The sequence below is a fragment of the Ornithorhynchus anatinus genome, chromosome X5 (assembly GCF_004115215.2).
Source record: "Ornithorhynchus anatinus isolate Pmale09 chromosome X5, mOrnAna1.pri.v4, whole genome shotgun sequence".
Lineage (NCBI taxonomy): Eukaryota > Metazoa > Chordata > Mammalia > Monotremata > Ornithorhynchidae > Ornithorhynchus > Ornithorhynchus anatinus.
In genome coordinates, this window is record NC_041753.1 from 3,433,664 (window position 1) to 3,461,525 (window position 27,862).

At 53.2% G+C, this 27,862-nt stretch overlaps 1 protein-coding gene and 1 long non-coding RNA gene across 3 annotated transcripts in view; one reads left to right on the forward strand and one right to left on the reverse strand.

The window, feature by feature from the left end:
* LOC103166193 (signaling lymphocytic activation molecule-like) overlaps nt 1–26,862 on the reverse strand; it is a 29,759-nt gene extending 2,897 nt beyond the window's left edge. The window contains exons 1-4 of one of the 2 annotated variants that reach the window (XM_029056294.2): nt 26,519–26,862; nt 14,825–15,148; nt 13,518–13,796; nt 2,620–2,727 (exon numbers count right to left, since the gene is read on the reverse strand). In XM_029056294.2, coding sequence (XP_028912127.1) covers nt 2,620–2,727; nt 13,518–13,796; nt 14,825–15,148; nt 26,519–26,798 — 991 coding nt within the window. In that variant the 5' untranslated portion in view covers nt 26,799–26,862. The remainder of the gene's footprint in view (nt 1–2,619; nt 2,728–13,517; nt 13,797–14,824; nt 15,149–26,518) is intronic. The other variant, XM_029056293.2, reaches the window with a different exon arrangement.
* Nucleotides 10,275–15,018, forward strand: LOC114808224. The gene is made up of 2 exons (XR_003756071.1): nt 10,275–10,380; nt 14,797–15,018. It is a non-coding gene; the product is annotated as an uncharacterized LOC114808224 (long non-coding RNA).
* Nucleotides 26,863–27,862: the final 1,000 nt, after the last annotated feature.

The window sequence follows — 27,862 nt, forward strand, 5'->3', positions numbered from 1 at the left end:
GTCTTCATCCCCATTTTCCAGATGAGGTAACTGAGGCCCAGAGAAGTGAAGTGACTCGCCCACAGTCACACAGCTGACCGGTGGCAGAGCCGGGTTTCGAACCCATAACCTCTGACTCCCAAGCCACTGAGCCACGCTGCTTCTCCAACACCCCCGGCAAGCGGACCCTGGATGGGAATAATAATAACAATAATAATAATAATAGCAATAAAACTTAACTTCTCTGTGCCTCAGTTCCCTCATCTGTAAAATGGGGATTAAGACTGTGAGCCCCACGTGGGATAACCTGATTTCCCTGTGTTTACCCCAGCGCTTAGAACAGTGCTCTGCACATAGTAAGCGCTTAACAAATACCAACATTATTATTATTATTATTAATGTCGGCATTTGTTAAGCGCTTACTGTGTGCCGAGCACTGTTCTATGCGCTGGGGTAGATACAGGGTAATCAGGTTGTCCCACATGGGGCTCACGGTCTTCAGCCCCATTTTACAGATGAGGGAACTGAGGCACAGAGAAGTTAAGTGGCTTGCCCGAGGTCACACGGAGGTTGGATGGCACGAGGCGCCGATCAATTAACCAATCGATCGGTCAATCAGGGGGTTTATCGAGAGCTTACTGGGTGCAGAGCATTGGACTAAGCGCTTGGGAGAGTAGGTAGAGGAAGCAGACACGTCGCCCTCTAGCAGAGGAGAGTAATTCTCCAATTTTCTTCCCACTCTTCCTTCTGCTGAACCTGGTGGGGGGTCCCCAAGAGCCGGGGGGCGGGGGGCTACCTAATACTCTCACTCTAGACCGAAAGCTCGTGGTGGGCAGGGAACGCGCCTACCGACCCTGCTGTATTGTACTCTCTCGAGCGCTGAGTACAGCGCTCTGCGCACGTTAGATGCTCAATAAATACCACGGATGATGATGACGACGTCCCCTTCTGGACTGTAAGCTCGTTGAAGGCAGGGAACGTGCCTACCGACTCTGTTGGATTGGGCTCTCCCAAGCGCCTAGTACAGTGCTCCGCACACAGTAAGCGCTCGATAAATACCACTGATTGAGTGATTGCTTACAACTCCTCTCTTCAGTGTACGTCGACACCCGGCTTCCCCTCTGCACTACAAGCTCCCTGAAGGCAGGGATAGGCCCCCTAATAGACTCTCCCAAGCGCTCAGTACAGTGTTCTGCCCTCACGGTAGGTGCTCATATAAACACCATTTCTACGATTACCACGACCCTCTGTGATTTATTTTTGTGTCCTTCTCCCCCCATTGGACTGCAAGGTCCTTGAGGGTAGGACTCTGGTGTTTTATTGGACTCCCCCAAGTGTTCAGTACAGTGCCTTGCCCCCAGTAGACGCTCACTCTACCACTACTGGTGGAGTGATAGCCCCACTTTTCTGTAAGCTCCTCAAGGGGAGGGATCAGAACTTCTCCCCCTATTATTTATTCCATAAATCACCTGTTCATATTAACGTCTGCCTCCCCCTCTAGACCCTAAGTTCGTAACGGGTCAGGGAACGCGCCAGCTAATTCTGTTGTATTGTCCTCTCCCCCCAGCGCTCAGTACAGTGCTCTGTCCATAGTAAGCGCTCAATAAATACCGTTGATTGATGGATTGAAATTGGACTCCCCCAAGCGCTCAGTACACTTGAGAAGCAGCGTGGCTCAGTGGAAAGAGTGCGGGTTTGGGAGTCAGAGGTCATGGGTTCTAATCCCGGCTCTGCCTCTAGTCAGCTGTGTGACCTTGGGCAAGTCACTTCTCTGTGCCTCAGTTACCTCATCTGGCAAATGGGGATTAAAAAAACTGTGAGCCCCACGTGGGACAACCTGATCAGCTGGTATCCCCCAGCGCTTAGAACAGTGTTTTGCACATAGTAAGCGCTTAACAAATACTACAGTTATTATTATTATTATGGGCTTGGAAGTGGGAAGATGTGGGTTCTAACCCCGGCTCCACCACTCATCTGCTGTGGGGCCTTGGGCAAGCCGCTTCCCTTCTCTGGATCTCAGATACCTCATCTGTAAAATGGGGATGAAGACTGTGAGCTCCAAATGGGACAACCTGGTCACCATCTCCCCTGGCGCTTAGAGCAGTGCTCGGCACAAAGTAAGCGCTTAACAAATACCACTATTATTATTATTTATCATTATTACACACTAGTGATGGACTGATTAATTGAGAGGGATCCAGGGGGCGAATAGTGATTTCACCGACGAGGCCACACGGGAGGTTGGCCGGGGGGAGGAAGAGGGGGAGGGAACAGGTGGATTAGTACAGCGTGGGCAAGTCACTTAACTTCTCTTTGCCTCAGTTACCTCATCTGTAAAATGGGGATTAACTGTGAGCCTCACGTAGGACGACCTGATTACCCTGCATCTACCCCAGCGCTTAGAACAGTGCTCGGCACATAGTAAGCGCTTAACAAATGCCAACATCATCATTATTATTATTACAGTGCTCCAAGCGCTCAGTACAGTGCTTTGCACCCAGTAAGCGCTCAGGAAAGACGACTGGATGAGTGATCTTTCCAAGGGACGGTGAAGACCCGAAGCCAAGAAGCGGGAATCCGGATGGAGCCCCCCCTTTTCCCCTCTCCCCGCCCAATCCCGGGGGAAGGATTGACACCTACTCTTTTTTCTGGACACGAGGGCGATCGCCAAGATCATGGCTACGGCCGCCAGGCATACGAGGGGCAGTACCAAATATATTGGCCACCGCGAAGGCTGGAGCGAACCATCTGGAGAGAGAGACGGGATGGGGAGGAAGAGAGACAGAGAGAGATAGAGAGAGACAAAGAGAGACAGAGAGGGGAGGCAAACCAGCTGAGCATCTCTTAACAATCACGGTATCTTCTAAGCGCTTACTATGTGCTAAACTTAGCTAAGCTAGTGGCTAACGGCTAGAACCCGGGCCTGGGAGTCAGGAGGATCTGGGTTCTAATCCCAGCTCCGCCCCTTGTCTGCTGTGTGACCTTGGGCAAGTCACTTTCCTTCTCTGGGCCTCAGTTCCCTCATCTGGAAAATGGGGGGTTGAGACTGTGAGCCCCATGTGGGACAGGGACCGTGTCCATCCTGATTTGCTATGCCATCCACTACGCCATGTTGCTCTTTCTGTGCCTCAGTTCCCTCATCTGTAAAATGAGGATTGAGAGTGGGAGCCCCACGTGGGACAGAGATTGTGTCCGACCCTATTATCTTGTATTCACCCCAGCGCTTAGTACAGTGCCTGGCACATAGTAAACGCTTAACCAATACCATTATTATTATTATTATCAATATCGGCTTCTACTAATGACCAAAAAGTTGGAGTTGCAGGGACCCAACCAGACCTCTTGTGCTGAAACCCGCTTCCACCCGCGATGAAGGAAGGTCTCCTGAAGAGGACCCGAAGCCAACTCCGTTCGGTTTTAAGTGCCGAAAGAAATGTATAAAATGTGTTAACTTGTCTACGAAAGAGTATATATAGAACAAGTTTGGTTAGATTAACCGGTCAGGGAGGTGGAATAGTTTCAGCGTGTGTATGTATTGTGCACGGTGAAATTCCTAAAGAGGAAACTGAATAACTTCACAGGTAGGAGTTATCACTTTGGGGGGCTGGAGGGGAGAATCTGGGGGAAGGCACCTCCTTCAAGCAAATAAAAACTCCCTTTTCTGTGAAATGTGGATCTCCTGATTGGAAGCATTAGCCAAAGTGCAAAAAATCAGAGGTAATTAAGAGAGAATCCCGCAACTACTCTCTCACTCCGGCAGGAATGCCTGCAGGGGTGGCGACTAGTAGAAATCTAACAAAGAGGTCTGGAAGCAGGTTAGGAACGGTCAACTTTCCTGCCGGCCAGGTTCGAGCCAAAAAAAACCCCGTGCTTTGATAGATTCACCAATGAGTTAACAATGTGTGATTGAAAAAAAAAAAAGAGTATACCTATATGCCAATACAAAAAGTAGTTAATTGTACAAAAATATGGCCTTACTGAATGATGTTGCTGGGTTCTTAATCTATGGTTGAGATTGTAACTCCCTAGATTTTAGCCCAACAGGACACATTAGCTTGAAGATTGTAACTCTCTAGATTTTAGCCCAGCAGGACACATTGGCTTGAAGAAAGGACCCACCGCTCAGCTGCTTCGCAGAGCACCTGTCTTGAGTCCGTGTTCCCACCAGAAGACCCGGTCCTGAGAGGATTTGGGGACCAGTGCCTGGGTGGGGATGAGCCACAAACTATAAGGAGTGTGCGGTTGGAAAAAAAAGTGTTACGATTGGTGGATTTATGTTCATTGATAACTGTGGGTAATGGAAAAAGTTGCGACTCTAATAGGATCCCCCAAGTTACTGCTGTTTTGGGGGAAATGCAAGGACTTTCTTTAGAACCCTCCTGTTGGTCTTGCTGTTGCTTAGCCAAATGGAAGAGCCAAAGAAAAGGAGGAAATGGAGAAAACCCTACATCCCAGTGTTGTTATACTACTGGAGCAAAAACTCCTCACTGTCGGCTTCAAAGCTGTCCATCACCTTGCCCCCTCCTATCTCACCTCCCTTCTCTCCTTCTCCAGCCCAGCCCGCACACTCCGCTGCCGCTCACCTTCTCACTGGGCCTCGTTCTCTCCTGTCCCGCCGTCGACCCCTGGCCCACGTCCTCCCTCCGGCCTGGAATGCCCTCCCTCCTCACATCCGCCAAACTAGCCCACTTCCCCCCTTCTTCAAGCTCACCTCCTCCAGTAGGTCTTCCCAGACTAACCCCCCTTTTTCTCTGCTCCTCCTCCCCATCGCCCCTCCTCCCTCCCTCTGCCCTCCCCCCCTCCGCCCCACAGCACTCGTGCATATTTATGATAATTTTGATGTGCATATATCTCTAATTGCATTTATTTATATTAATGCTATTGATGCCTGCTTACTTGTTTTGCTGTCCCCTACCTACTAGACTGTGAGCACGTCGTTGGGCGGGGATAATAATAATATTAATAATAATGATAATGTTGGTATTTGTTAAGCGCTTACTATGTGCAGAGCACTGTTCTAAGCGCTGGGGTAGACACAAGGGAATCAGGTTGTTCATTCATTCATTCATTCAATAGTATTTATTGAGCGCTTACTATGTGCAGAGCATTGTACTAAGCGCTTGAAATGAACAAGTCGGCAACAGATAGAGACAGTCCCTGCCGTTTGACGGGTTTACAGTCTACTCCCACGTGGCGCTCACAGTCTTAATCCCCCTTTTACAGATGAGGTGACTGAGGCACAGAGATGTTAAGTGGCTTGCCCAGAGTCACACAGCTGCCAAGTGGTGGAGCTGGGATTGTCTCTATTGTTTGCGGAAGTGTACTTTCCAAACGCTTAGTGCAGTGCTCTGCACCCAGTAAGAGCTCAATAAATACGATTGAATGAATGAAGGAGCAAATACCATTATCAATTTTATTATTATTATTATTGTTACTCCGAAGCGGTGACTTCTGGGCTCCTTCCCCAGGGGAAGCCGCCGTTCCCGCGCTGATCCAGCAGGGGGCGCAGAGAACCCCCAGATCCAGTCCCTGTTGGCTGCCCCCCCCCTACAATATTTGTATAATTAACCACTTTTTGTGTCGGCTTATAGACATTCTCTTTCTTTTTTCACCCACACATTGCTAACCGGTTAGACTGTAAGCCCGTCCAAGGGCAGGGACCGTCTCTATCTGTTACCGATTTGTCCATTCCAAGCGCTTAGTACCGTGCTCTGCACATAGTAAGCGCTCAATAAATACTATTGAATGAACTCATTGGTCAATCTCTCAAAGCAGGGTGTTTTTTTTTCTTTTGGGGGCTCGAACCTGGCCTCCAGGAAAGTAGAACCTTCCTAACCCGCTTCCAGACCTCTTCGTTTAGATGTGTACTAGTCGCCACCCCCGCAGGCATTCCTGCCGGAGTGAGATAGTAGTCCCTCGTTTCTCTCCTAATTACCTCTTTGCTTTTTCGCACCTTGGCTAATGCTTCCAATGACGAGATCCACATTTCACAGGCAGGGGAGTTTTCATTTGCTTGAGGGAGGTGCCTTCCCGCAGATTCCCTTTTTTTCCCCCCATCTAAAGTGAGAATTCCTCAGCTGTGGAATTAGTTTCCTCCTTAGGAATTTCACCATGCACAATACACGCTCTGAAACCCTTCCACCGCCCTGGCCTGTTAATCTAACCAAATTTGTTCTATATATACTCTTACATAGACCCGTTAACACGTTTTACCCAATTCTTTCGGCTCTTAAAACCCAAGTTGGCTTCAGTCATCAAAGGAGACCTTTCTTCATCGGGTTTCAGCGCAAGAGGTTCGGTCGGGTGCCTGCAACTCCAACTTTTTGGTCATTAGTAGAAATAGAAGCTAGTAATGATAATAATAATAATGGTATCTGTTAAGCGCTTACTATGGTCCGGGCACCGTACTAAGCGCTGGGGTGGATACAAGATAATCGGGTTGGACACAATCTCTGTCCCACCCTGACACCCTTAATCTGAGCGAGGGGCTGGTTACCGATGACGCTTAATAAATACTCTTACTGCGACTACTAAGCACATGGTAAGTGCTTAACAAATATCATAATAACAATAATAATTTAATAATTTTTAAAGCTCACCTCCTCCAAGAGGCCTTCCCAGACTGAGCTCCCCTTTTCCCTCTTCTCCCTCTACCCCAGCTAAACCCTCTTTTCCCCCCATTTCCCTCTGCTCCTCCCCCTCTCCCTTCCCATCCCCTCAGCACTGTAACCGTCCGCTCAACTGTTTATATTTTCATTACCCTATTAATTTTGTTAATGAGATGTACATCGCCTTGATTCTATTTATTTGCTATTGTTTTAATGAGATGTTCTATTTATTAGATTCTATTTATTGCTATTGTTCTTGTCTGCCGTCTCCCCCGATTAGACCGTAAACCCGTCAAAGGGCAGGGACTGTCTCTATCTGTTACCGATTTGTCCATTCCAAGCGCTTAGTACGGTGCTCTGCACGTAGTAAGCGCTCAATAAATACTATTGAATGAATATTATTACCCGCTACTGTTACTATTACTGTTAACTACTGTGACTTGCTGTTACTGCTACTATAAAGCAGCGTGGTTTAGCGGCAAGACCACGGGCTTGGGAGTCAGAGGGTGTGAGTTCTAATCCAGGCTCCGCCACTTGCCTGCTGTGTGACCTGGGGCAAGCCACCTCACTTCTCTGGGCCTCAGTTACCTCATCTGCAAAATGTGGGTTAAAACTGTGAGCCCCACGTGCGACAGCCTGATTACCCCCGTATGTACCCCAGCGCTTAGAACAGTGCTTGGCACCTCCCAAGCGCTTAACAAATACCATTATTATTACTATTACGTTTCCTACCCTACCGCTGCTACTATAATTATGGTATTTGTTAAGCGCTTACTATGTGGCCTGTACTGTACTAAACGCTGGGGTGGATACAAGCAAATCAGTTTGGACACAGTCCCTGTCCCACATGGGGCTCACCGTTTCAATCCCCATTTTCCAGAGGAGGGAACTGAGACCCAGAGAGGTAAAGTGACTTGTCCAAGGTCACGCAGCAGACAAGCACAGCAGCGTAGCTCAGTGGAAAGAGCCCGGGTTTAGGAGTCAGAGGTCGCGGGTTCTAATCCGGACTCCGCCACCTGTCAGCTGTGTGACTTTGGGCAAGTCACTTAACTTCTCGGTGCCTCAGTTCTCTCATCTGTAAAATGGGGATTAAGACTGTGAGCCTCACGTGGGACAACCTGATTACCCAGCGCTTAGAACGGTGCTCGGCATATAGTAAGCGCTTAACAAATACCAACACTGTTATAATTATTAAGTGGCAGAGCGGGATTAGAACCCAGGTCCTTCTGACTTCCATGCCCGGGTTCTACCCGGTAGGCCTACCCTTCTCCTCTCTGACCCTCATCTCGTGCCCAGGATCCGTTCTGGGGGTGCTAGCCTGGCCCTTTCCCCGCCTCCAGGCCTGGAAAAACTGACAGGGACCCCCCTGTTGGAAGGGTTGATGTTTTTGAGCGCTTCCACACGGGACAAGTGAGTCACTAACAGCCCCCACCCCCTCCCCGACCTCAGGCCCCCCGAGGGAGAGAGCGGGGATTGGATCTCTGTTTTACAGGGGAAGATGCGGAGGTTCAGAGAGGTTAGGTGTCTGGCTCAGGAACACACAGCTCTCCCCAAGGGGAGGGCTGGGATTAGAACCCCGGTCTGCTGACTCAGAGCCCCCATCCTCTTTCCACTATGTCACACTGTTTTTCTTGCTCTTTTCCTCTCCCCGCCCCCACCCTGGCCCCGTTCCGGAGCGACGAGAAGCGGCGCGGCCTGGCCGGATAGAGCCCCGGGGGCCGGGAGCCAGAAGGACCCGGGTTCTAATTCCGTACCGCCACCTGTCTGCTGTGTGACCTTGGGCAAGTCGCTTCACTTCTCTGGGCCTCGGTTCCCTCCTCTGTAAAATGGGGATTGAGATCGTGTCCAACATGATGAGGTTGGATCTACCCCAACGTTTAGTACAGTGCCCGGCCTATAGCGAGCGCTTAACCAAAACCAAAAAAAAACCCCAAAGCAAACAACAAATACCAAATCGTTGCCCTGTCCAGAACTCTCTTAGTTACGCAGTTCAGCGCTCTGCACACGGTGGACGCTCAGCACAACTTCTGCACACCCGCCTGGGAGTCGAATTTGAGTTCTAATCCTGATTCTGCCCTTCATCTGCTGTGTGACCTTGGGCAAATCACTTCACTTCCTTGGGCCTCAGTGACCTCATCTGCAAAACTGGGATGGAGATTGTGGGCCCCCATAGGACGGGGACTGTCTCCAACCCAAATTGCTTGGATCCAGCCCAGCCTGGCTCATAGTAAGCGCTTAACAGATACCACGATGATTATTCCGTGCTCTGCACCCATAGAAGGCGCCCGGCACAGCTCTCCGCACTCACAGGACCCTTGGTGTTTTTACAGTTTTCTTTCTCCCCTCACCGCTCCAGCTGGTTTGTTTGAAATTGTTTTGCTTCCCCTTTCTCCCACCCATCACGTGTCAACTGGGTGTGAGCATCCGATTTGGGTATTTTCATCCCTTATAGAAAGGTCAGTTTTTCTATTTCTAGGTCACACCATTGGGACCCTTTTATTAGATCGACGACACCACCCCGGGGCTGATTTTTTTTTTAAATGGTGCTTGTTGAGCACTTAATATGTGCCAGGTACTGCGCTAAGCGCCAGGGCAGATCCCACCTCATCAGGTTGGACTCAGGCCCCGTCCCCCACCGGGGGGGCTCAGAGCCTTCATCCCCAATTTACAGATGAGAGAACCGAGGCGCAGATAAGTGAAGCGACTCGTCCAAGGTCACACAGCAGACAAGAGGCGGTGGAGGAGGGGTAGAATCCAGGTCCTCCTGAAGCCCAGGCCCGGACTCTAACCACTAGGCCACGCTGCTTCTGCTCACCCCAAACCATGCAGGAGAAGTTCCCAAGGTGGGTAGGGGAGAGGGGGGTCCCCGTCTTGGGCCTGCCCGTTGCTTTGTCTTGAGGTGAGGATATTAATCGCTCAACCAATCGATCGACTGGATTTATTGAGCGCTTATTGTGGGCAGAGGGCTGTACAAAGGGCTTGGACCAAACCGTAAGCTCTTTGAGGGCGGGGAATGAATCCGTCGATTACGATGTGGCTCTCGCTCAAGCTCTGCCAGTTACCAGCTGGGTGACTTTGGGCAAGTCACTTCACTTCTCTGTGCCTCAGTTACCTCATCTGTAAAATGGGGTTTAAGACCGTGAGCCCCACGTGGGACAACCTTGCATCTACCCCAGCGCTTAGAACGGTGCTTGGCACATAGTAAGCGCTTAACAAATGTCATCATTATTATCTCGCCGCCGACCCCTCGCCCACCCAGAGCCTTTATCGAAGGTTTTCTCCTCCAAGAAGCCTTCCCTGACTAAACCCTCTTTTCCTCTTCTCCCGCTCCCTTCTGCGTGGCCCTGACTTGCGCCCTTTTTTCATCCCCCCCTCCTCCCAGCCCCACAGCACTTACATCCATATGTGTAATTTATCGATTTCTATTCATGTCCGTCTCCCCCTCTAGACTGTAAGCTCGCTGTGGTCAGGGACTGTATCTGTTCTATTGTCATATCGTCCTCTCCCAAGCGCTTAGTTCAGTGCTCTGCACACAGTAAGCGCTCGATAAATACCACCGACTGATCTACTGTCTACCTCTTTTGTCTTATTTAGACAAGCCTGTCTGCTCGTTTTGTTTTGGTGTCTGTCTCCCCCTTCTAGACGGTGAGCCCGTTGTTGGGGAGGGATTGTCTCTGTTGCCGAATTGTCCTTTCCAAGCGCTTCATACAGTGCTCTGCACACAATAAGCGCTCAATAGATGCGATTGAATTAACGATCGACTGAGAAGTCAGCGGCGAGAATGATGGCATCGGTGAGGCACTTTCTTCGGGCTAAACACTGGGCCAAGCACTGGGGTAGGCGGATTGAACCCGATCCTTGTCCAGCCAGGCCTCAGAGCGGCCCCATTTTACAAGCGAGGAAAAGGGGGATCAGAGAGGGTAAGGCACTGGGCCGAGGGTCACCCAGCAGGCTGTGGGGGAGAGGTGTCGGGACGGGGACTGGAACCTGGGTCTCCCAACTCCCAGCCTGTAGGCCGAGCCTGCCCCCCACCCCCACTTACAAAACGCCTCAGCATCCCCCGGCCCCAGGCACGCACAGGAAATGGAACCGCAGATCGACAGGAAGCCGTCCTGTTTCCATGGCAACGGGGTGATGGGGTGAGGGGAGGGAGGAGGAACCCAGAACCCCTTTTCTCAGGCTGGCTGGTTGAGATGTCCCCGCAGGGAGGGAGGAGGGGTGACAGGGAGGGAGGGAGGGGCTGGGAACCGAGAGCTGAGGGTGCGGAGTCTGAGGCTGCGGAGGAGCAGGGGGAGTTTTCTTTCCCCTTTGGAGGGGTGGGATGGATGCAGCTTCATTGACAGCTGCCCCCCGAAGGGTACGGCTGGCTCTGGGGGGGCATCCTCCCCGCCCCCCCCCCCCCCCGTTTACCAAGGACACGTCCGGAATATCGGGAAGGATGGGGATGGAGTCCCGCCCACAAAAAGGACCATAATAAAAATATGCCGTGGGTAATAATAATAATGATAATGGTATTTGTTCAGCGCTTACTATGTACCAGGCACTGTACTAAGCGCTGGGGTGGATAGAAGCAAATCGCGTTGGACTCAGTCCCTGTCCCACATGGGACCGAACACTATTCTAAGCGACGGGGGAGATACAAGATCAGGTTGTCCCACGGGGGGAGTTCACAGTTTTAATCCCCATTTTCCAGATGAGGGAACTGAGGCACAGAGAATAATAATAATAATGTTGGTATTTGTTAAGCGCTTACTATGTGCGGAGCACTGTTCTAAGCGCTAGGGGAGATACAGGGTCATCAGGTTGTCCCATGTGAGACTCACAGTTAATCATTTTACAGATGAGGGAACTGAGGCCCAGAGAAGTGGTTTGTTTCAGGTCACACGGCAGGCAAGTGGCGGAGTTGGGATTAGAACCCATGACCTTCTAAGACAGTAATGCATAAAACCATCGCTAATGAAGCCCGGGTAATAATAATTGTGGTATTTGTTAAGCGTTTTCTATATGCCAAGCGCTGGACTGGGCGGTGGGGTAATTGCAAGGTCCTGGGGGGTCACAGTCGAAGTAGGAGGGAGACCAGGTATTGAATCCCCATTTAGCAGATGAGGCGACTGAGGACCTGAGAAGTGAAGTGACTTGACTAAGGTCACATAGCAGAAGAGTGGCATAGCGGGGATTAGAACCCAGGTCCTTCTGCGATGACGGCGCCTGCCCAAAGCCCCGCCCTTCGAAATTTCAAATTTGAAATTTCAAGCCCCGGGTGGCTAGAAATCATAATCATTCATCCAATCGTATTTATTGAGTGCTTAAATGAGTGCAGAGCACTGTACTAAGCGCTTATATCGGGCTACTTGTTAAGTGCTTACTACGCTTACAGGTGTTTCCGATCATAACTGCGCTACTTAAGTGCTTACTATATGCTGAGCGCTGGCAGGGTCGGTGGTATGCCAGAGTCCGACCAGACACGGTTTCTGTCCCTCGTGGGACTCAATCAGTCAAACAGTGGCATTTATTGAGCACTTACTGTGCGCAGAGCACTGTACTAAGCGCTTGGAAGAGCACCCTGCAACCCAATTAGCAGACACGTCTCCCGCCCTCTTAATAATGTTGGTATTTGTTAAGCGCTTACTATGTGCCGAGCACTGTTCTAAGCGCTGGGGTAGACACGGGGGGATCAGGTTGTCCCACGTAGGGCTCACAGTCTTCATCCCCATTTTACAGATGAGGTAACTGAGGCACCGAGAAGTTAAGTGACTTGCCCAAAGTCACACAGCTGACAAGTGGTAAGGTCTAGAGACGGGTTTGTGGTTTTACTCACGGGACAAGGGGTAGGACGAGAACAGAGCCCTGGCCTGGGAGTCAGAGGACCTGGGTTCTAATCCTGACCGTGCCACGTGTCTGCTGTGTGGCCTTGGGCAAGTCGCTTAACTTTTCTGGGCCTCAGTGACCTCATCTAGAAAATGGGGATTAAGAGTGTGAGCCCCATGGAGGACAGGGACCGCATCCAAACCGACTAACTTAGCGCTTAGAACAGTGTCTGGCACATAGTAAGTGCTTAACAAGTACCATTATTGTTATCAATCGTTATCGTTTCATTGCCAATAGGGCAATTATAAGTATCGCAGTTACGGTGTTATAAATAATCATAACAATAATAATGACGGCGTTTTGTTAAGCACGTAGTATAATAATAATAATAATAATAATAATGTCGATGATGATATGTGCCAAGCGCTGTTCTAAGCGCTGGATATGCCGAGCACTGTGTTGGGGGAGGAATCAGTTAATCGGAGCAGCAACAGTCCCTGGCCCAGATGGGGTTGACAGTCACAGGGCAAAGGACAACACCAATCGAAACCCCATTTTACGGTTTAGGAAATGGAACTAGAGAAGTGTGCCCTAGGTCACACAGCGGACAAGGGACGGCACCAGAATTAGAACCCGCGTCTCTTGGGGGCCGGAGGGCTGGCTGGAGTGAGAGAGTCCAGTCCTATCTGGGGACCTTGGGGAAAACAATGTGGTCCAGTGGGTAGAGCCCGGGCCTGGGTGTCAGACGGGCCCGGGTTCTCATCCCGGCTCCTCCGCTCGTCTGCTGGGTGACCTTGGTCAAGTCACTTCACTCCTCTGGGCTTCAGTTCCCTCATCTGGAAAATGGGGATGAGGACTGTGAGCCCCACGTGGGTCGGGGTCCAACCTGATTAGTTCAGTGCCCGGCTAGAAGTAAGTGCTAAAATCCAAAACACCTTTGATTGATGAATGGGAGGGGGATCTCAGAAGCCCAATCCGGGTTATGAATTTGGATCCGTTTCCTTTCTTCCTCTCCCCGCTTCCCATCCCCCCTTCCTTGCTGTCCTGCCCCCTCCCCGTCCCCGTCCCCGGCGGGAGGGGGTATTTTCCAGGCCGGCGGTCGGAGGCCGGACGGACACTGACCTCTGACCCTACAGCGGTCCCAGGAGCTGAAGAAGTGGGTTTCGGCGGAGCTGACGGGGTTGTAGGCGATGCAGGTGCAGGAGAAATTGGGAGCCACCGGGGTGAGGGTGAGGTGCAGGATGTTTCCTTGGAGCCGGGGGGTCCAGGCCCCCCCACCCACCGTCCAGGTCCAGTTGAAGCCCACGGGCTCCTTGCTTTCCGTCCTGCAGGCCAGGGTTAGGTCGCAGCTGCCGTTCCCCAGCGTCAAGTTGACTCCGATGGACGGCACCGAGACCCGCTCTGATCGGAATGATAATAATTAGGATGGGGTTTATTAACCACAGTAATAATGACGGTATTTGTTAAGCGCTTACTATGTGCAGAGCACTGTTGTAAGAGCTAGGGGAGATACAGGGTCATCAGGTGGCCCCATGTGAGACTCACGGTTAATCCCCATTTTACAGATGAGATCACTGAGGCACCGAGAAGTTAAGTGACTTGCCCACAGTCACGCAGCTGACAAGCGGCTGAGCCGGGATTAGAACCCACCACCTCTGACTCCCAAGCCCGTCCTCTTTCCGTTAAGTCGTGCTGCTTCTCCTAGTAATAATTAGCGTATTTGTTAAGCGCTTACTATGTGCCAGGCACTGTACTAAGCGCTGGGGGGATACAAACAAATCGGGTTGGACAGTCCCTGAGCCACAGGGGGCTCACAGTCTGTTGCTCTGTCCTCTCCCAGCGCTTAGCGCAGCACGCTGCACGCTGCACGCACTCAGTAAATACCATCGATTGATTAACAGGTGTTTAACAGGTGTCGAATCCCCGTTTTCCGGAGGCAACGGAGGCCCTGAGAAGGGCAGCGACTCACCCCAAGTCACACAGCAGACAAGTGCAGGAGCAGCGGGGCCCAGTGGAAAGAAGCCGGGCCTGGGAGTCAGGGGACCTGGGTTCTAATTCCAGCTCCGCCAACTGCTCGCTGGGTGACCTTGGGCAAGTCACTTCACTTCTCTGGGCCTCGGCTACCTCATCTGGAAGATGGGGATCGAGACCGGGAGCCCCGCGTGGGACAACCTGATTACCTCGTGTGTACCCTTGCGCTGAGAACAGTGCTTGGCACCTAGTAAGCGCTTACTAAATACCATCATTATCATTATTATCATTATTAATAAACCAAAAGAGGAGACAGAGAGGCAGAGACAGCCAGAGGGGGCGAAGAGAGGCGGAAAGTGATGGAGGAGGCCTCCCCATTCCTCCCGGGGCCTCCTGCTGACCCCAGACCCCTCTCCCCCATTTCTTCTAGGACCCAGGACCCCGGACCCCCAGCTTACCGAACAGCTCCAGCTTGAGACAGAACTCCTTGAACCAGCCTCCGGCCTCCACGGAGACCTCGTAGACGCCAGCGTCGCCCCAGGAGGCCTCGGTGATCTCCAGCGATGAGTTCTGGGGGAAGAAGGTGTAGCGGGCCTCCAGTTTTCCGACCAGGTTCTTCCTCTGCCCCGAAAACACCTTCTTCTTGTTCGGCTGCTCCGAGCTCTGCAGCTTGATGGTCACCGGCGTGGTCTCGTTGGCCCCCTCGAGGACCAGGGGCAGACTCACCCGGGATCCCACCGTCCCCTGGACCTTCTCCGGGTCGGAGCAGCTGGAGGTCCGTCCTGCAAAGTGGGGTGACGGTCACCCTCGGGCCCTGGCGACGCAGGCCTGGGGGGCACCGGCGGGTCCGGACGGGATGGGTGGGAAGGCCTTCTCTGTAGAAACGTCTAGCGGTCTCCCCTGCAGGCTTTCAGGACATCCCTTTGCGCTCGGCGGGCGTTCGGTACGGCCCATAATAATAATAATGTTGGTATCTGTTAAGCGCTTACCATGTGCAGCGCACTGTTCTAAGCGCTGGGGGAGATACAGGGTGATCAGCTGGTCCCACTTGGGGCTCACAGTTTTAATCCCCATTTTACAGATGAGATAACTGAGGCACAGCCAAGTGACTTGCCCACGGTCAGCCGGGATTCGAACCCGGGACCTCTGACTCCCAAGCCGGGGCTCTTTCCACCGAGCCACGCTAGTACAGCACATTTCCCGCACTAGGGGCTCAGGCCAGCACATTGCACTGAGTAGGAGTTCAGTACAGCAAATAACACTCAACAGGCACTCAGCACGGTGCGCTACACTCAGCAGAAGCTCAGTACAGCGCGTTGCACTAAGCAGGCATTCAGTACAGTGCATGGCACTCACAGCACTTCCCTTCCACCGGCCTCCCCTCTCACCCCACCAGTGTCCTCTTCCCTGCCAATACAGGGGTCATGGCGAAGACTCTTCATTTGAAATCCACCCTGAGAACGCACTCGAGTAGGTGCCCGGCACTGTACTGAACACCACGTAGCTTCCGGATAATGAGTCGGATGCAGTCCCCTTCCTGATCGGAACTCGCCGTCCAGGAGGGAGGGAGGGCAGGGGCGATCTTGTCCCTATTCTACAGAGGAGAAACCCGAGGCCCAGAGAGGTTAAGCGACATGCCCGAGGTCACACAGCAGCCCGATGGCGGAGGCGGAACTCAAACCCGGGACTGCCAGCTCCCGGGCTCTTTCCAGCAGGCCGCGCTCCTCCACTGGTAATAATAATAATAACTGTGGTATTTGTTGAGTGCTTACTATGTGCCAGACACTGTGCTAAGCACTGGGGCGGACTAGATTTCCCCCTGAAGTGGTCAAGAGACCCTGGAATTTCTCTAAGACCCCCCCGGCCGATGGCAGTGGGTCGGAGGCCTGGGGGGCAGAGAGGAATTGATCAGCATCTGAGACTCCAAGTTGCCAGCGTAAGACCCGCATCTCCTCTCTTTGACAGTAATAATAATAATAATTATTATTATAATAACGGTAACAGTGGCATTTGTTACAGGCTTACCATACGGCAAGTGCTCTGGGGTAAAAACAATAATAATAATTATTACTATGGTATTTGTTAAGCGCTTTCCAGGTGGCAGGCTCCGTACTAAGCCCCGGGGTGGATACAAGCTAATCTGGTTGGACACAGTCCCTGTCCCCCATGGGGCTCACAGTCTCCCCATTTTCCAGATGAGGTAACTGAAGCCCAGAGAAGTGAAGTGACTTGCCCACGGTCACCCAGCAGAAAAGCGGCAGAGCCGGGATTACAAGAGAAACAGTGTGGCCTGAAGGATAGAATCCGGAGCCTGGGAGTCAGGAGGACCTGGGTTCTAATGCTGACTCCTCCTCTTGCCTCGCTATGTGACTTTGGGCAAGTCACTTCACTTCTCTCTGCCTCAGTTCCCTCATCTGTAAAATGGGGATTAAGACTGCTAGCCCCCCATGGGACAGGGAGCGTGTCCAACTTGATTGACTTGGATCGACCCCAGTGCTCGGTACAGTGCCCGGCACACGGTAAGCGCTGAACAAATACATTAAGAGAAAGAGATGATCAGATCTGTCCCTGTCCCACATGGGGCTCCCAGTCTAAGTAGGAGGGAGAACGGGTATCGAATCCCCATTTTACAGATGAGGAAACTGAGGCCCACAGAAGTGAAATGACTCACAGCAGGCGATCGACAGAGCCGGGATTAGACCCTAGCTCTTCCGACTCGCAGGCCCGGGCTCTTTCCGCTAGGCCCCCGGGAATCGCGGGGGGAGCCGGGACGAGGGGGACGGCGCAGGAATTGGGGGCCCGGAGGGGACAGTGTTGGGGGGGAAATCCGAGGCTGTGGGTGAGGAGATCGGGAGGAGGGCAGCCGCGAACGGCGGCGGGAGGGGGAAGGGGCGAGCGGTGGGGGAAACGCTCGGTTTACAAGAAACGAGGCGTCACGGCCGGCTGCCTCGTCACGGCTCACCCTTTCCGTGGGCACGCTCGTTTCCCTCCACAGCTCCCGGGAGTCCTGGCCGGGGGTGACGGGCCCAAATCAAAACCCCCCACAGATCTCCCCGCCGCTCCGACGGGGCCTCTGGGGGAGCGGGGCAGGGGCCGGGAAGGGCCAGGCCCGGGAGGAGAAGACGGGCCTTCACACCGGGAAAGGCCCTCGGAGGCTTCTGGGAAGCTTTCGGGTTTGGTACCCAAGATGGGGCCTTCAAGGAGGGGGGACCAGTAGGGTCCGGTGACTCGGTCCCCCGGGGGGCGAGGGAGGGGATGGGTCGGGGCAGAGAGGAGAAGAGGACACCGGCTCTCGCACGGTGAGAGGCCCCCAGAAGCTGCCGGGAAAGCTTCAGTTTTGGTATCCAAGATGGACGCCTCCGGGGAAGGGGGACCAGCAGGGTCAGCTGTTGGGAAAGCTTCAGGTTTGGTCCCCGAGATGGGCACCTCCGGGGCAGGGGGACCAGCAGGGTCCCTAGAGGCTGAGGGAGGGGATGGGGCAGGACGGGGCAGAGAGGAGAACACCGGCCGCCCCCACAGTGACAGGCCCTCCGAGGCTTGTCCGAAGGCTTCGGGTTTGGTAGCCGAGATGGGCGCCTCGGCGAGAAGACCCGCCGGGGCAGGTGACTCGGCCCCCCGGGAGCCGAGGAAGGAAGGAGGAAGGAAGGCTGAGGACGGGGCAGGGACGAGAGGAGAAGTGAGGCCACCCGAGCCTTCTGGGAAAGCTTTAGGTTCGATACCCAAGATGGTGGCTTCGGGAGAAGGGAGGCCCAGTGGATCGGCCCCCTGGAACCTGAGGGTGGGTAGGAATAATAATAATAATAATGTTGGTATTTGTTAAGCGCTTACTATAAGTGCTGGGGGAGATACAGGGTAATCAGGCCGTCCCACGTGAGGCGCACAGTTAATCCCCATTTTCCAGATGAGGGAACTGAGGCACAGAGAAGCGAAGTGACTTGCCCACAGTCACATAGCTGACAAGTGGCAGAGCCGGAATTCGAACCCATGACCTCTGACTCCCAAGCCCGGGTTCTTTCCACTGAGCCGAGGAGTGCCTGTAGGGTGCGGGAAGTGGCAGTGAAGGGGAAACTGAGCCCCGTGGGCTAGGATCAGCCGATCGACCCATCAATCATCGGTACTTACTGAGCGCTTACTGTGCGTGGACCACGGCGCTAAGCGCTTGGGTGAGGAGAGAGCTGATAGACACTTTCCCTGCCCACATGAGAAGCTGGATGGCCTAGTAGAAAGAGCACGGACCTGGGGGTTAGAGAACCTGGCTTCTCATCTCAGCTCTGCCAATTAATAATAATAATAATGGTATTTGTTAAGCGCTTATCGGCTTGCTGTGTGTCTTGGGCTAGTCGCTTCACTTCTCTGTGCCTCAGTTACCCCCTTCCTCCCATTTAGACTGTGAGCCCCATGTAATAATAATGTCGGTATTTGTTAAGCGCTTACTATGGGCCGAGCACTGTTCTAAGCGCTGGAGTAGATACAGGGTCATCAGGTCATCCCACGTGAGGCTCGCAGTCTTAATCCCCATTTTACAGATGTGGGAACTGAGGCCCAGAGAAGTAAAGTGACTTCCCCACAGTCACACAGCTGACAAGTGGCCGAGGCGGGATTCGAACCCACGACCTCTGCCTCCCAAGCTCGGGCTCTTTCCACTGAGCCACACTGCTTCTCTAAGGTGAGACTGTGTCTGTCCTGATAAACTTGTATCTCCCCCAGCGCTCAGAAGCAACGTGGCCTAGTGCAAGGAGCCCGGGCCTGGGAGTCGGTTCTTATGCCGGCACCGCTTACCTGCTGCGAGACCTTGGCTGAGTCACTTCTTCTCTGTGCCTCAGTTCCCTCATCTGCAAAATGGAGCTCCAGTCCCTGTTCTCCCTCCTACTGCGAGCCTGATGTGGGACCTGCTTATCTTGGATCTACCCCAGTGCTTAGTAATAATACTAATGTTGGTATGTGTTAAGCGCTTACTGTGTGCAGAGCACTGTTCTAAGCGCTGCGGTGGATACAGGGTAATCAGGTTTTCCCCTATGGGGCTCACAGTTAATCCCCATTTTACAGATGAGGTAACTGAGGCACAGAGAGAAGTGACTTGCCCACAGTTACATAGCTGGCAAGGGGCAGAGTCGGGATTCGAACCCATGACCTCTGACTCCCAAGTCTGGGCTCTTTCCACCGAGCCACGACAGCGCTTGACACACGGTAAGCGCTTAACAAATAGCACAATCGCTAAGAGCGCTTGGCACCCAGTAAGAGCTTAACAGATACCTTAACAAGGGAAGCACCGTGACCTAGTGGAAATCGGGCAAGTCACTTAACTTCTCGGTGCCTCAGTTCCCTCATCTGTAAAATGGGGATTAAGACTGTGAGCCCCTCGTGGGGCAACCTGATTCCCCTGTGTCTACCCCAGAGCTTAGAACAGTGCTCGGCACATAGTAAGCGCTTAACAAATACTAACATTATTATTATTATCACTTGCCTGCTGTGTGACCTTGGGCAAGTCACTCCACTTCTCCGGGCCTCGGTCACCTCATCTGGAAAATGGGGATTAAGACTGTGAACCCCGAGTGGGCCGGGGACTGGGTCCATCCTGATTAGTTTATACCTCAGTACAGTGCTCAGTACAGTGCCTGGCATAGAGTAAGCGTTTAACAAATGCCATGAAAAAAATACCAGAAAAGCCAACAAAAAATGATCTTCCAGTCTAGAGTGGGAGACAGACATTGATATAAATAAATGATAGAGAAGGGCATAAGGACTGTGGGTCTGCGGGAGGAGCGGAGACGGTAAGCTCGTTGTGGGCAGGGAATGTGTCTCTCCCAAACGCTCAGTACAGTGCTCCGCGCATGGTAAACGCTCAATAAATGCGACTGAATGAATACCAAGCGCCCAAAGGGTGCACAGATGATGCAGAAGATCTCAGCTCTGGGAAAACTGTTTAAAACCCTGGAGGATGGGAGATGGCAAGCGCTTAGTACAGTCCTCTGCACGCAGCAAGAGCTCAATAAATACGATTGACTGATGGGGAGAGATGCTTGACCGAGATGTGTCTCCCCGCATGGACTGTAAGCTCGCTATGGGCAGGGAACCCGTCTCCCACTCTCCCAGGAGCTTAGTGATAATAATAATCATAATAATGATGGCATTTATTAAGCGCTTACTACGTATCAAGCACTATTCTGAGCGCTGGGATAAATGCAAGGTAATCAGGTCTTAATCCCCATTTACCAGACGAGGTAACTGAGGCACAGAAAAGTTTAGTGACTTGCCCAAAGTCACCCAGTTGATTAGTGGCAGAGTCGGGATTAGAACCCACGACCTCTGACTCCCAAGCCCCTGGTCTTGCCACAAAACCACGCCGCTTCTCTAGTACAGTGCTCAGCACACAGTACGCCCCCAATAAATACCACGGATTGACCGATTATAGTTTGAACTTCCTCTAGACTGTCGGCTCGTTGTGGGCAGGGAATGTGTCTACCAACTCTGTTGTATTACTCTCCCAAGCGTTTAGTACAGTGCTCTGCACGCGGTAAGCGCTCAATAAATACCACGGATTGATCGATGCCCAAACTCGAGGGTACAGAGTTAGGCAGAGGGGAGGGCGGCGGAGGTAAGGGTGGGGGTGAAACTATTTAAACCCTCAAACCACCCTGAGCCCGTGATCAACCGTGGCGATCACAATCGTGGGACTATACTAGGCGCTGACTCAGCCGAGCTCTGTACTAAGCGCCGGGATGGGTGCAAAGTCATCCGATCCGACGCAGTTCCCATCCCGCAGTCTGAGGTGGAGGGAGAATGGGGATTTTCTCCCCATTTTAGAGATGAGTAAACTGAGGTCTTTTCCCACGAGGCCTCGCAGCCGGCGGGGGCCCAGTGATGGGGCACAGGACTGGAATTCGAGAGGCCTGGGTTCCCTCCCGAGCCCCCGTCCCCTTGGTTGGAGGTTGGGGGTCCCGTGACCCCTCCCCCGGGGGCTCTTTTTTGGACACCACCTGGGCTTGGCAGGCGTGGCCATCCCAACCTTTCAATCAATCAATCAATCGTCTCTGTTGAGCGCTTAGAGAAGCAGCGTGATTCAGTGGAAAGAGCCCGGGTTTGGGAGCCAGAGGACGTGGGTTCCAATCCCGGCTCCGCCGCTTGTCTGCTGTGTGACCTTGGGCAAGTCACTTCACTTCTCTGTGCCTCAGTGACCTCATCTGTAAAATGGAGATGAAGACCGTGAGCCCCACGTGGGACAACCTGATTATCCTGTGTCTACCCCAGCGCTTAGAACAGTGCTCGGCACATAGTAAGCGCTTAAGTACCATAGTTATTATTATTACTGTGGGTAGAGCACTGTGCTAAGCGCTTTGGTGAGGATGACAGGCAACAGAGTAGGTAGACACGTCCCCTGCCTACAGTGAGCTTTCCGCTGGACACGGGTCCTGACCCACTCCTGTCTACGCCTCTGAAACCCTGAGAAATCCCAGTCTTCTCTTTCCCCTCACCCCCTGGGGGGCAATTTATGGGCTCCTAGGAGGACAGCCCCACCCCCTCATCCTCTCCTCTTTTGTTTTCTTTAGCGGTATTTGTTAACAATAATAATAATAGGGTATTTATTAAGCGCTCACTATGTGCCGAGCTCTATTCTAAGCACTGGAGTAGATACAAGGTAATCGGACTGCCCCACGAGGAGCTCACGGTCTTAATCCCCATTTTACAGGTGAGGTGAGCGAGGCACAGAGAAGTGAAGTGGCTTGCCCGAGGTCACACAGCAGAGAAGGGCAGCGTGGTTTAGTGGAAAGAGGCCGGGCTTGGGAGTCAGAGGTCACGGGTTCTAATCCAGGCTCCGCCACTTGTCAGCTGTGTGGGCAAGTCACTTCTCTGGGCCTCAGCTCCCTCATCTGTAAAATGGGGATTAAGACTGCGAGACCCACGTGGGACAACCTAATGACCTTGTATCTACCCCGGCGCTTAGAATAATGCTTGGCACATAGTAAGCACTTAACAAATACCATTATTATTATTACTAAGTGGAGAACCGGGATTAGGACCTAAATTCTCTGACTCCCGTGCTCTTTCCACTAAACCACGCTGCTCCGGGCACTGAACTAAGCTCTCAGGGTAGAAACAAGATCATCGGGTTGGACACGGTCCCTATCCCACTTGGGGCTCACCCTCGTAATCTCCCTTCTGCAGTTGAAGGAGGCACAGAGAAGTGAAGCGTCTTGCCCAAAGTCACACGGCAGATGAGTGGCAGAGCCGGGATTAGAACCCAGGTCCTCCGACTCTCAGGCCGTTGCTTTTTCCACTAGACCACACTGCTTCTGGGTTATCTCTTCCCCACCCTGGCCAGACATTCAGGATCCCTCAGGTGGGAGTGAGGTCCAGCTAAGTGACTAGCCACTGGGCTACTTATTCCCTCTCCTCTCTATCTTAGGATCCACCAGACCCTGAGCTCGTTGTGGGCAGGGAAAACGTCTACCCATTCTACCGACTTTGTCCACCTCAAGCTTATCCTGGCGTACTCTAACTCCGCCCTCTCCTCTGCCCGACCAAACGATTTCTCCGCCCTTATTGACCCCCATGCCCTTCACCCTCACCAGTTGGTCCAGACATTTGATTTCCTCCTCAGGCCCCCTGAGCCCCCGCCTCCCTCATCCTTTGCCCCCACTGACCCGTCCACCTACTCGAGTAAGAAAACTGACACTATCAGGTGCGATCTCTCGAAAATCTCCCCTGCCCCTCCCGGTTGTTCCCCCCTCCTGCCCCTTCTTCAACGCTGCCATCTTTCCCTGCAGTATCTCTAGAGGAGATCTGCCTTTTCTTAAAATCAACCCTCTCCACCTGCCCTCTGACCCTATTTCTTCGCACCTTCTCAAACCACTTGCCTCCTCCCTTCTTCCCTCCCTAACTGCCATCTTCAAGTGTTCGCTCTCCAGTGGCTTCTACCCCACTGCTTTCAAACACGCCCACGTCTCCCCTATCCCCCCCCCCCAAAAGCCCTCCCTTGACCCCTCGGCTCCCTCCAGTTATCTCCCCATCTCCCTCCTACCATTCCTCTCCAAACTCCTAGAGCGAGCTGTCTACACCTGCTGCCTCAACTTCTTCTCCTCCAATTCTTTCCCTGACCCACTTGGATCTGGCTTCCATCTCCTTAACTCCACAGAAAGTGCCCTCTCAAAGGTCGCCAATAATCTCCTCTTGCCAAATCCAAGGCCCTCTACCCATCCTAATCGTCTTCGACCGCTCAGCTGCCTTTGACACTGTCGACCGGCCCCTTCTCTTAGAAACGTTATCCAACCTCGACTTCACCGACACCGTCTTCTCCTGCTTCTCCTCCTATCTCTCTGGCCGCTCATTCTCAATTTTGCGGGCTCCTCCTCTGCCTCCCACCCCCTAACTGTGGGGGTCCCTCAAGGTTCAGTTTTGCATCCAATCTATTCTCCATCTACCTGCACTCCCTTGGAGAACCCTTTTGCTCCCAAGGCTTCAACTACCACCTCTAAGCGGATGATCACCAAAATCGGCATCTCCAGCCCTGATCTCTCTCACTGCAGTCTCATATTTCCTTCTGCCTTCAAGACATCCTCTTCTTGGATGTCCTCCCATCCCCTCAGACTTAATACGGCTCAAACCGAACTTTTTATTTTCCCACCCAAACCCTGCCCTTCCCCTGACTTTCTCATCACCGTAGATGGCACCGCCATCCTTCCTGTCTCACAGGCCCGTGACCTTTGACACTTCTCTGTCAGTCAACCCACATATTTAAGCCATCACTAGAGCCTGTCGGTTCTACCTTCACAACGTCGCTTAAATCCATCCCTTTCCCTCCATCCAAATCGCTACCACGTTAATCCAAGCATTTATCCTATCCCGCCTTGATTATCCTAACAACCTCCTTGCTGACCTCCCTGCCTCCAGTCTCTCCCCACTGCAGTTCATTCTCTGCTCCGCTGCCCGGATCATTTTCCTTAAAAACATTCAGACCATGTTTCCCCACTCCTCAAGAACCTCCAGTGGTTACCTTCGCATCACACAAAAGCTCCTCACCATCGGCTTTAAGGCACTCAGTCACCTTGCCCCCTCCTACCTCACCTCTCTAGTCTCCTACTTCCCAGCCCGCGCACTTTGTTTCTCTAATACTAACCTTCTCACTGGTCCTCGATCTCATCTGTCTCGTCGCTGACCTCTCGCCTACGTCCTGCCTCTGGCCTGGAACGCCTTCCCTCCTCGTATCAGACTGTCAGCTCTCCCTGACTTCAAAGCCTTACCGAAGGCCCATCTCCACCAAGAAGCCTTCCCCGATTAAGCCCTCTTTTCCTCTTCTTCCACTTCCTTCTGCGTCGCCCTGACTTGCTGTTTTCGTCCATCTCCACAGTACTTATGTCCATACCTGTTATTTATGTATTTATTTATTAACTTATGTAATGTTGGTATTTGTTAAGCGCTTACTATGTGCAGAGCACTGTTCTAAGCTCTGGGGTAGACACAGGGGAATCAGGTTGTCCCACGTGGGGCTCACAGTCTTAATCCCCATTTGACAGATGAGGGAACTGAGGCAAAGAGAAGTTAAGTGACTTGCCCACAGTCACACAGCCGACAAGTGGCAGAGCTGGGATTCGAACTCATGAGCCCTGACTCCAAAGCCCGTGCTCTTCCCACTGAGCCACGCTGCTTCTCTAACGTCTGTATATTATGTATATATATATATATTATATGTATATGTATGTTAATGTATATTAACGTCTGTCTCCCCCTCTGGACTGTGAGCTCGCTGTGGGCAGGCATGTATCTGTTTTTGTATTGTGCTCTCCCAAGCTCTTAGTACAGTGCTCTGCACCCAGTAAGCGCTCAATAAATCCCCTTGATTGATTATAGCTTGAACTTCCTCTAGACTGTCAGTTCATTGTGGGCAGGGAAATAGGTCTGTTTGTTGCCCTCTTGCCCTCTCCCAAGCGCTCAGTACAGTGCTCTGCACACAGTAAGTGCTCAATAAAGAACACCGGTTGACTGATTATAGCTTGAACTTCCTCTAGATGGTAAACTCACTGTGGGCAGGGAACGCCTACCAACTCTGTTATATCCCCCCTCTCCCAAGTGCTTAGTACAGTGTTCTGCACACACTAAGCGTTCAGTAAATACCACTGATTAATTCTTGCCGAGCTTCTCAGAGAGATTCCCCCCAGCCCGCCACCTTCCATCCCATCCCCGACCCCTCCCCGACCCCAGCCCTGCCCTAAATCGTCTTGGCAGCACTCCTCTGAGCAGGGTGGCCTAGTAGATACAGCAAGGGCTTGGGTTCTAATCCCGACTCCACCATTCGTCTGCTGTGTGACCTTGGACAAGTCATTTCATTTCTCTGAGCCTCAGTTACCTCATTTATAAACTGTGAGCCCTATGTGGGATAGGGTCTGTGTCCCCCCGATTAACTCGCATCCACTCCAGCACTTAGTACAGTGCCCGGCACATAGTAAGCGCTTAACAAATACCATGAACATAGCGGAGAGGTCCCGGGGACAGTTTTCCCCGTATGGGTCGGGTCCTGCGTCCGACCTATCTCACCTCTCCGCCAGCGCTTAACACAGTGCTTGGCACAGAGTAAGCGCTTAACGAACGTCACCATTCTCATCATCGTTACGGCCGGGGTGGAACCGGGACCCTGGAGCTCCCCGGTCACGGGCCCACCTCCGCTGGGCGACCCCAGGCGACTCACCGAACCTCTCTGGGCCTCGTCCTCTTCTGTCACCCTCCCTCTTCAGTCATTCAATCGTATTTATTGAGCGCTTACTGTGTGCAGAGCACTGTACTAAGCGCTTGGAAAGTACAATCTGGCAACAACCAGAGATAATCCCTATCCAACGGGCTCACAGTTTAGAAGAGGGGAGACGTCTGGTTGCCCTCCTGGGGGGCAGCGGACCACCCTCCGTATTTGTCCCAGCGTTTGGTCCAGGGATGGCACCCCTCTCTAGTACCGTGTTCGACCGAGAGGGCCGGGGGTCGGTCCCCCCCAGCCGGGGGGAGGCCCGGGGCTGGAGGGGCCTCCATCTGGAGGTGGAGGGAGAGAGGGAAGGGCAGAGGGGAAGGGGAACTGGGATGGCACAATCGGGGCTCCCCACAGCGGTCTCCCCCCCCCCCCCATACACACAGTCTCCCCACCGCTCCACCCCAGAGCCAGCCGCACTTACCGGCTCTACAGTGCAGGACCAGGGTCAGGGAGAAGAGCAGCAGGATTCTCACCGAGACCATCGCTGGGCCAGGAGCGGAATCGGGGGGCCCGGCCGGTGGGGCACTAGGGGAGGAGGAGGAGGAGGAGGAGGAGAAGGAGGGGGGCCACCGACGCGGAGCTTTGAGAAGCAGGTGTGCCTTCTCCTCCCCAGGGCGGGGGTGGGGAAGGGGCCGCCCATCCCCCAGCCCCCGCTTCCTGTCTGTTGGGGTTTTCTCCACCAGAATGGGTTGCCGGCTCATCGCCCCCTCCTGCTTCTTCTCCTCAAACCCACTCAGCCTTCTGGAGAAAAGTTCCAGTCACCCAGGGCCATTCCCCAACGCCCCAGACCTCGGGGCGCCCTGATTTCCAGGCAGGGTCCCCCCACTCTCCCCCCACCCCTCTCCCTTCCTCTGTCCCCTCCCCATCTGCCCCCACCCCGGATCCTCCGGGCCCCGGCCCACGTCCCTCCCCACCCACCCCACCCCCAGACCCCGGCGAGCGGGGCTCCCCGAGCGGCTCTGCTGGGAAGGAAGGTATCCCAGAGACTAGAGCCCCTGGGACTCCTGGGTTTCGGTTCCCCTTTGCCTGGCCCGCCTGGGCCTGGCCTGTGGGGGTCCGGCCTGCGGGGGAGAGCAGATACGGGGGACGGGGGAGAGAAGAGGGGCGGTGGGAGAGGCATCCCGAGGCTGGAAGCTCATCTTTTGTTGGTTTATTTTTGGGTTTTTTGCTGGTATTTGCTAAGCGCTTACTGCGTGCCGGGCACGGGGATGGATACGACATTATCGGGTCGTCCTACGGGGGGCTCGCTGTCTTCATCCCCTCTCTGCAGAGGAGGGAATTGAGGCCCGGAGGAGTGAAGTGATTTGCCCCAGGTCACACGGCAGACAAGTGGAGGAGCCGGGATCAGAACCCAGATCCTTCCGACTCGCAGGCCCGGGCTCTCTCCCCTAGGCCACTCTGCTTCTCCGTTGTGTTGTCCTCTCCCAAGCCCTTAGCTCAGTGCTCTGCGCACATTAAGCGCTCGATGAAGACGATCGATTGATTGATTGGGGCCTATCCGGAAACTCTAAGCTCCTGATGGGCAGGGGACGGCCCGGGAGTCAGAAGGACCTGGGTTCTAATTCCGGCTCTGCCACTCGTCTGCTGCGTGACCTCGGGCAAGTCGTTTCACTTCTCTAGGCCTCGGTTTCCTCAACTGTAAAATGGGGATTAAGATTGTGAGCCCCAACTGGGACTGTGCCCAACCTGATCAGCTTGGCTTTACCCCAGCGCTTAGCGTAGGGCCTGGCTCTCAGTAAGGGTTTAACATATCCCATAAAAACAA